General features: G+C 54.8%; 1 protein-coding gene across 1 annotated transcript in view; it reads right to left on the bottom strand.

Annotated features, from left to right (window-relative positions):
* Positions 1-7,096, bottom strand: part of LOC103901136 (F-box/WD repeat-containing protein 7) — an 11,267-nt gene extending 4,171 nt beyond the window's left edge. Inside the window, exons 1-7 of the mRNA XM_009281978.2 lie at positions 6,977-7,096; positions 3,472-3,774; positions 2,071-2,153; positions 1,504-1,642; positions 872-1,006; positions 649-772; positions 349-485 (exon numbers count right to left, since the gene is read on the bottom strand). Of these exons, the coding sequence (XP_009280253.1) occupies positions 349-485; positions 649-772; positions 872-1,006; positions 1,504-1,642; positions 2,071-2,153; positions 3,472-3,774; positions 6,977-7,018 (963 nt within the window). The 5' untranslated portion in view covers positions 7,019-7,096. The remainder of the gene's footprint in view (positions 1-348; positions 486-648; positions 773-871; positions 1,007-1,503; positions 1,643-2,070; positions 2,154-3,471; positions 3,775-6,976) is intronic.
* Between the last annotated feature and the right edge of the window lie 1,920 nt (positions 7,097-9,016).

The following is a 9,016-nucleotide window of genomic DNA, read 5'->3' as shown; positions in this document are numbered from 1 at the left end:
ATCCCCGGGATCGGCTGTGCTGCCAGGCAGAGCACATGGGAAAGCTCCAAGCAAGCTGTGCTGTGGATCTGCTCTCTACAGGCAGGGACAGGAGTTGCAGGAAGCTGGCAGGACCTACAGCTTCAAGGACCTTTAAATTCAAATATTTCCAGGTGAATGCCTCTGGCCTGTGCCTCCTGAAGACAGGCCAGACTTGTGAATCTTTTCTCGAGGCACTTTTAAAATTCTTAGTGTTGTTCTCATCCTATTGGTCATGAATATTTCTCTGCTATTTCCTTCCTGTACCAGCTTCCTACACATCAAAGCTCTAGAGCCTGGTTCTCAGCAAGGACTCCTGAAAGCACCCACCTTGGGGGCTTTAAGCTCCCCGCTGCGCCAATTCATGTCAATTTTGTGCTGCCGCATGAAGGCAAATTTCCAGGGGCTGTACATGAATCCAGGGCTCAGCAGGCGCCGCTTCCGCAGGTTCAAGGGCTCCTCGATGCCTGCAGGAGGAAAACACAGCAGGATGCCTGACGGTACACAGGTGGTCCATGCCCTCACCCTACTGGGGAGCTAAAATGATGCCCATCCGTGGGAGCTGTGGGCTACCCCACTGCAGATCCCAGCCTCAATGTGCCACGTGCTATATGGAGGAGGGGTCTTTACCTTCTTCACGGCATTTCTCTCTCCAAAGCAGGTTATCTTCAGCCAAGACCCTCCAGTAGCGACAGGTCTGGGCAGCACGGAGCAGGTCCCGAGGCTCCAGGAATGAGAGGACATAGAGTGCCAGCTGCAGGAATGGAAGCCAAGTCACAAGGGCACAGTGGGCTCCCGTGGCTGGTAACTGGTGCCCAGCACCAGGGCCAGCCTGTCCCTTGCCTCAACTCACCTCCTTGGGCAGCAGGGAAATGAAGTCTCTCTGGAACTGGGGTTCAATGACCTGCATCATGTACTTGATTTGGGAGGGCTCGCAGCGATCAATGAGCTCATCCAGAGCAAGAAGCTTCTCTGGGCCACTCCACCGCTGAGGACAGGGACATCAGTCACGATGCCTGCACACATGGCAGGCCCTCACAGGCTCCCCTGTGGCTCTGTGCAGTGCCTATGCCCCCACCCCAACCCTAGCAGAGACACCAACCAGCACGGGCAAGACAGGCTAGCCGGGCCTCTGGAGCAGACCAGGGCTCTGCTACCTAGATCCCAAGATAGAGAGGAGCCACAGAGACGGGGTTGGGAGCTCCATGAGTCACATAAGATGGAACACAGGTGCTGTGTGATGGTGGACAAAGCAACACCACTCCAGGACGAAAGGGAGCAAGAGGGGGGCTAACGCCACTTCTGTGCTCCTTTACCTGAGGCAAAAACTCACTAAAAATCTACCGTGGGACCCAAACCCCTGCCTGTGGTGGGTTTCATGCAGACAGACTCCCTAGGGCTTGGCTCTCCTCCTGCCTGCCCGTCAAACCCAAAGCTTCTCAGTGCCCTCCTAGGTGAGCCCTTTGGCAAGGCTCACGAGCCTACCTGGAAGGTGCGGAGCCAGTCCTGCAGCTCGGGAGGAGGGGCAACTGAGGGGATGCGGCGGCGCCGTGCCTGGCCTGCTTTGGCGTTGCGCAGGTCGCCAAAGGTGGTGGTGGGACTGGGCATGCAGGGACCCAGTGTCCTGGACCACAGCCGTGGAGAGACCAAAGCAAAGGTGAGACATGCCAATGCTACCCTGGGCCACACTGTGCAAACAGTTCTCAGAACAGAGGTCCCCATAAACCACTAGCTATGAGCCTCCAGCCAAGCTACCCCCCTTCCCCATCACTTCCACCAGGACCACAGCTACACATGCAGTCCCCTTAGCCCAGCCTGCTCTACGGAATGACAGAATCACACACTGGTTGAGGCTGGAGGCACCTCCGGAGGTCATCTGGTCCAATCCCTTGCTCAAGCAGGACTACCCAGATGGCTTTTGTATCTCTCCAAGGATGGAGACTCCACAATCTCAGCAGGACATCTAGATGACTGAGGGATGGGACTGGTCAAAGGAGGTCTTCCCACCCCGCAGGTCAACTTGTTGCTCAGCATGCAGAGCAGTCATCTTACCTGCTGTACTCAGAGCCCTTGCACAGCTTTTTACCGGGGGAAAGGGCCCTGCCATCCAGGCCGTTCTCCGACTTGCGCTTCATCTGCAAGGAGAAGGCAAGTTAAAGCAGGCTGGAGCAGAGCCCTCTGTGCACATTCTGGGTCACTGATTTTCTGCCAAAAGTAACAGAGTAGGACACCCAGCCTAGCAAGTCTTCTGAGTCCATGCTCATGTTGGGGACCTGCAGAGGGAAGCTGAAGGCCACCTGAGCTCTAGAGCTGGCAGAAGAGTTAACTTCTGTGGGAGAAATGGAACTTGGTCCTTCCAAGGGGACTAATCAGATAGACCTGATGGGGAAAAGTCAGCAAAACAGCTGCACAGGGACAAAAACAGTGGCTAAGAAAACCTATTGGTACGTCTGCTTGGCCCTTCTCTAGGCACAGTTCAACACGGAGCAGGCAGACCTGCAGCCTGAGCAGGGAACTCGGCATGTGGAAGCCTCCTAGCAGACCAGCCCTACAACCGGGCCCTAGAGCTGCTCAGCATACCCCACTAAACTTGACAGCTACAGGGAGAGCTGTGCTGGGATGTGTGGCAGACTGTACCCTGACATGCTTGCATCAAAGGGAATCTACATCCTTCTAACTCCGTACAAGAGGTGCAGGGTTAACAGGAAACACGGGGGAGAGCAGGGTGGCTACCAGACAGTGCTGGCAGCCACCAAAAGGTGAGCACGGGGCTCCTCCAACCCAGGTAGGAAGCTGGAGGCTCTTTCCCTCCAGTAACTGACCTGGGCACTAGTTGCAGTCCTGCGCTCAGGGCTGGCCAGGGCTTCTCACCACAGTGCCCACATCCTGCAGAAACCTCCCTGAGGCCTTTGCCTGACCCTCCCAGCAGACTCCTGCTGCCCCAATTCAGGCTCTGCTCTATGACACAGGGACCCCAGTGCAGAGCAGGGTGGCTCCACTGGGGACGGGCACGGCTGGGGACAGCCAGCAGCGCTCGCACAGACTGGGACAGTGCCTCCTTCCCCCAGCCCTAACAGCCAGGCAGGCCGACAACGGCCGAGCATGATCTGCACTGCGGAACTCCCAGCCCAGCCAGCACCCAGCTGACAGCCCCGAGCTCCCTGGCTGGCCCGCAGCACCCCGGCATGTCTTGGGGGTCTGCAGCGGCAATGACAGACAGACACACACCCCATGCAGCAGGAGCTTTAAGTGCTACGGCACCCCATGGCCCACTCTGGCACCACCGCCACGGCAAGCAGTGGGTGCCCGTAGGCTCTGAGGCCACCAGCTACCAGGACAGGACCACAGGCAACATGCCAGTGTCAGCTCCTGCCGGAGAGCCACCAACTGCACGGGCAGCCCTGCTCTTTGGGGCAAAGCCCTTGCCTGAGGCTGCGCTCCCAGCAGGGTTACCTTGGGCCGCACGTGATGGAGGAGGCCACCATCCTCTGTCCGCTGCAGGTAGTCTATCCAGCGCTCTCCAATGGTGTAATAGAAGTAGACGTTGCTGCCATCCTCCCCTTCCTCACTGTAGCAGCTCCCCTCTTCCTCTTCTTCCTCCTCCTCCTCCTCCTGCTCCCTGCAGACTGTGGAGCTGACTGGCTCCTGCGTCCCTCGCCCACTGGAGCTGTCAGTCTCCGGTCCTGACCCTGGGCTCCCTTTCCCAGAGCGCTCCGGCTCCCAGGGGCCCGAAACATCCTCCTCCTCAGCCACCACCTACAATACAGGGAGAGGCAGGGTCAGGTCTGTCTGCTGCAGCTCTGCGTCCCAGCTCTCAGGGTGCCCTGGGGCCCAGGCTGGGGGACATGCTGGGGAGCTGAGGGGGCTGCCAGTCAGAGCAATGGCCCAAGGAATACAAAGGCTTCCCTCTGCAGTACGAAAGAGGGGGTGATGAGCTAAGCAGAGCCAAAGATGGTAAGAGGGGAGCAGACTACTGAGCTAAAGTGCTCTCTGAGGTCACGGGGCACCTACGGCCAAGCACAATCTGGAGGCAGGTCACTTCCCAGCCCCACAGGGAAGCACAGCTGCAACGTGACCAAATTACGTGGCAGCCAGCAACTCTGTGACTGAGCAGAAAACACAAATACTGCAGGAGCATCAGCAGTGCTGAACAATACAAACCCACTAGCACCAGCTCCACCTCCCTGCCTGCAGCTGGGAACAGCCTTCTGCCCTTTGTGTGTCAAAGCAGGGAGCAGAGCTGCTGCACGTGTGGGCTGCCATGCCCAGGCAGGACCCCAGCATCAGAAAGGAGGCACATGCTGCATTTCAGCCTTCAGCATGGTGCAGAGGTCCCTTCGCCCTCCAGCCAATCTGACCAGGAGCAACGATTACTCAAGAGGTCGTGAGTAGTGTGTGCCCATCTAATGCCACCTGCACCCTTCCTCCCCAAAGAAAGCAGTGCTGTGAATAACACCACAAAAAAAAAAAAAAAAAAAAGCAGAAGCATTCAGTAATTACTTGGAGGAAGCAGAACAACGTCCCTGTATCACATGGGAATGAGGAACTGTTTTCCAATACACCAATAAAACATCTCAATCAGCAGCCCAGGATAATTTGCACCTAAGAGTCCTAGAGAGTAGTACAGGAGATCATTGGCCCACAGCAATTATTTTTGGTAAACCTTGGAATACAGAAGAAACTGCAAAGACCAGGAGAGTGTGGAAGTTGTACTAAAACTGAGGAAGGCAGGAGAAAAACGAGTCTTTGACATCTGGCAACAGAGAGGCCGGTGCAGGATTCAACGAGAAAAGATAAGTGACAGGAACATGCTTTGTAACAGCTGATGAGACTTTATGAAAATAGGTCTTTTCCAATAAAGTTGACTTTATTCCTTGAAGTGTTACATTTGGTTAAAAAAACCAATTACATAAATCACATCGATGAGAGGTACTTACACACTTCTAAGCGTTTGACCAGGGCACAGGATTCTGATGAAAACACTGGCATGCCACAGCCTCTAACGGGTTGTTGGGCAAGATGGCATAGATGAAGAAAGAGCCAGTGAACAGATCTCAAAACGTACCTGTTAATGGAAAACTGCAGATTTTCTGCTGACGGGCCTAATGCAGACCCATAAGGGGGGGTGCGTGTGTAAAACCACAGTAGTCAGTATTTGTTTTATTCATAATATGGAAGTAGATAAAATCTTTTCTGATTACATTTTAAGACTGACACTTGGGTAGGTAGCAAGGACAGGACAGTCACACGGTGTGATCTGCATCAGTTGGTAAGCTGGGCTCACCCAAATTAAATGAATTTCAATACACCCAGAGGCAATGTTCTCCATCTAAAGACAGGGAGAGCAGGGCCAGCTAGGCACCAGGGACTGCGCATCATGTAAAGCAGTAACTGAAAAGGATTGAGGGGTTGCATTCAGCACAAGCTTCAGGCTCAAAAATCTGAACAGGGAAGAATTGCAAGCAGGAAAGCAGTACTACCCCCTGTGCTGCCCTATATGCTCGAGTCCTGCAATGCCCAATCCACGTTTTTAAACAGAATGCTTAAAACTTGAAAATATTGCTCAAACTCCTCCCCCAAATGATTCAAAATCTGGAGAAAATATTTTGTAGGAAAAGAAAAGAAACGGAGAGGTGATTTGGTCACAACACAAAAATACACCTGGGGAAGGAAAAATCCTGCTGCTTTATAGGGCTCCTACCAAGCACTGCAATGTTTACTGCAGTTAGGGCTGGGTTTATGTACATTTAGAAGTTAGGCCTCAGTGGACATGTGCTTAAGTGCCTAGCCCTAGACAGATTCCCCAGATCAGAGGCAGATGGGTCATTTCTTCACACCACTCAGACTGGACCCTGTTTGGCAGGTGGGCTTGGAACAGGGTTGGACTCTCGGGCAGAGAGGCAATGGCCAGGTGAGAAAGCACGACACAACAGCCCATCTGGACACACCTTTTCAGGGGGGAGCACTGAACCCGGGCTTCTCAAGCACTTCCTCTGGCATCTAGAATTGGGGGTCACATCTAGGTCTTGGATGATAACAAACCTCGGGACGATGCTCCTGGGGCAGCACGGGGGCAGAACAGTCGCTGACATCTCCCAGGCAGTAAAACACCTTCCAACAACCATCCTCCCCTGCCCACACAGCGCGCTCGAGAGCTTGGCAGGGCAGAGCTGCTCTTAGGCAAGTGAATTTCCTCAGCCCCACAGACAGCACCGCAGGAAGATGCACTCCTGAAGAAGTCCCCAGAGCCGAGCTGGGTGCATGCCAGCCCAAGCAGGCAGCACGCTGGCCACCACTCTCCGCACACAAGGCGGATGACAGGGTAGAGAGCTTGGCAAAGACACGGACTCTGGCCTCCTCAGCTGTCGGTCCAGGGGAAGAATCTCTCTCCACACCCTGTTCTGGACTCCAGCAATGAACAATTAGTGGAATTTAACAACTGTCTGCAGGAGACCTACAGATGGCTAGCTGCTCTGGGGCAGGGGAGGCAGCAGGAAGCCACGAGTGTCCTCTGGGGTCAGAGCATTGTTTCTATCAGGGACGCTGGGGCAGACGCATCACGGCAGCCAGAGCAGCTCCCGGCAAGGCTCAGGGGGCTACTCCAGCCTCCAGCAGGACACCACAAAGCCAGCTGGGCCCAGAGTAGCTCAGCCTCCCTGTCAGGATGCTCCCTGAAGCAAGCTGCCACCTTACAGGGAGATTGTAGACAGGCCGTTTGAAAGGGCACCTTTCCTTGGGCCTCCCTGTTCCAGTGCCCAAAGCAGATATGTCTCCTCCCCCGTAAACCTCCTCTGTCCCTCTACCAGCTACCACCTCTCCCAGCATGAGATCTCCCTCCCTAACTCCTGCTCTGCTGGAGGGAGGATCACCGCCATACCAGGTAGGCAGGGGAACCCTACCTTTCTTTTCCTACCTGAGGCACAGGAGCTTTACTGTCCCCCTGCAGACCAGGGCTCACCCTCGCAGCTTCTTCGCTGCTTGGCCTCCTCCTGCAAGTCATCCGCTGACTGTTCAGCTCCAAGATGCGGGTGGTGATGCCTTTGACATGGAGAAGATCATCGAGTGAGTTGAAGCCCTTCAGTTCCTGTGAGAAGAGAAGTAAGATTTGATATGGAGCTGAGAAACCCAGGGACCAGCCTCAAAGCAGGACCAAGCTTACTCACACCCTCCTCAGACAGCTCTCCTTCCTGGCCAGTCCAGACCTACCAGCTTGCATCTCACTTACAACCACCAGCTCCCTTTAGGCCTTCAGGGGAAAGATGGTCAGGGTGCCACAGCAGGGCGATACCTTTGTACTGCAAGTCCTCACTACTGCTCCCATCCAAGGTAAGGGATGCTTTCTGCCCAAAACAGCCGTTCCCATGTAATCCCCCCTGTTTCCACAAACTTTCCCTGCCCTGAGTGACAACTGCAATGCCTGCAAGGAACAAGCAACAGCACCAGAGCTACTACTAACAAGGCGAGCAGTGGCCCAAAAGCAAATGCTAAAAGCTCAGAAAGGGGAATTGTGCCTTCCAGCTGACTAGTTCCAAGACTGGGAGCATTCCCTGGCCCACACAGTCAATCTCCCTTGTCTGCAGCTCCAAGGAATGGAAACAGCCCCTGCCTCCTGCCAGGCACACGCAGACACACACACACACACACACACACACACGTGTGTGGGTGTGGGTGTGTGTGTGCAAGGCACCCACCATCCTGCAAAACACCAGGTCAAGTACTGCCCAGCCCTGCACTCAGAACCATGGGTTACCACCGGTCATACCTACACCCCGTACGGACTCCAGGCAGCTTCTGCCACAAGCCTAAAGGGCGTAAATCCAACAGGGACGGTCTGGCTGTTACCAAGGGGGCAGGATCCCAGGGTGGAAAGCATCCACCCTTTCCGGCTAACACAGACATCGGGGCTAAGACAAGGTTCTGATCATCCTTTCAAATTCATCATGCAACATTTCAAGGCACTTCTGCTGCTTCTCCCCTATAAACGGTTTTACCCAAAAGCACAGCTCTAGTGATAAATCCCATTCCTGTAAATCCATCCTCACCTGCTCTCATACCAGCAGTTCTTTTGTTTAAATGGCTCTTGCTCTTCCGCCTCCACGGTGTTTACATTCCTGCTGTATTTATAGCTGGTGACCCTGCCCCTCTCAGCCTCCTCTTTTCCAGGCCAAAAAAAGTCAAGCTCTTCTAGTCTTGCCCTGTCAAGCCAGCCTCCCCTTTCCCCGATTTCTCCTGCCTTGCTCCTCTGCCTGCTTCAACACAGATGCCATATTCCAGCCACGATCTCACCAGTTCTTCATGGCATTAATGGCAAAAAGGTGGCATTAATCTTCCCGTCTCTGCTAAAAGCACCACGGCAGATACAGCCTAAGACCATGCTTACCTTTTTCACGGCTGTGTCACACTGGCAGCTCAGTCATCCTGTGAGTGACTACCACACACAGGCTTTTCTCCTACACTGTCATTTTCAAATGACAGAGCTAAACAGTCAATCAAGGGGGAGCGGCAGGATTTCCAGCCCATCGTGATCATAGCAGATGGGCTTCTACCCCTTCCTGCTCCTGCCCATTCCACCCAGGAACTCATTTTTTTCTGATCTTAGCATGCAACGTCATCTGCCACCAGCCCCTGAGGCTCTGCCCCAGATCCCAGAAACAAGGAAACTGCAGAACTGGGTTGGTCTGCCTGCAGAAGCGAAGAGTTCTCCCCAAGGAGAATGCTGACCCAATCTGTGCCGGGAGGCACCCGTGCCAGGGAGGCAACTGCCCTCGCTCCGTGACAGCCTGCAGACCTCGACACAACGAGCTCTTTACGTGGCATGCGAACAAAAGGCTCCCTCAGCCCGTTTCCCAGCGGCAGCCCAAGCCAGGGCCCCGCTGGCCCCAGACGCTGCGCCCAGAGGCAGCCCTTGTGCCCCCGGGCAAGGCCCCGAGCACACCTGTGGAAACCGAGGAAAAACAGCGCTGCTGTCCCAGCGTTCGCACAGCCTGCCACCCGCCCC

The sequence above is a fragment of the Aptenodytes forsteri genome, unplaced genomic scaffold, assembly GCF_000699145.1.
Source record: "Aptenodytes forsteri isolate BGI_AS27 unplaced genomic scaffold, ASM69914v1 Scaffold485, whole genome shotgun sequence".
NCBI lineage: Eukaryota > Metazoa > Chordata > Aves > Sphenisciformes > Spheniscidae > Aptenodytes > Aptenodytes forsteri.
Note: the sequence above shows the minus strand (reverse complement) of the source record. Positions and strands in the feature narration are given on the sequence as shown.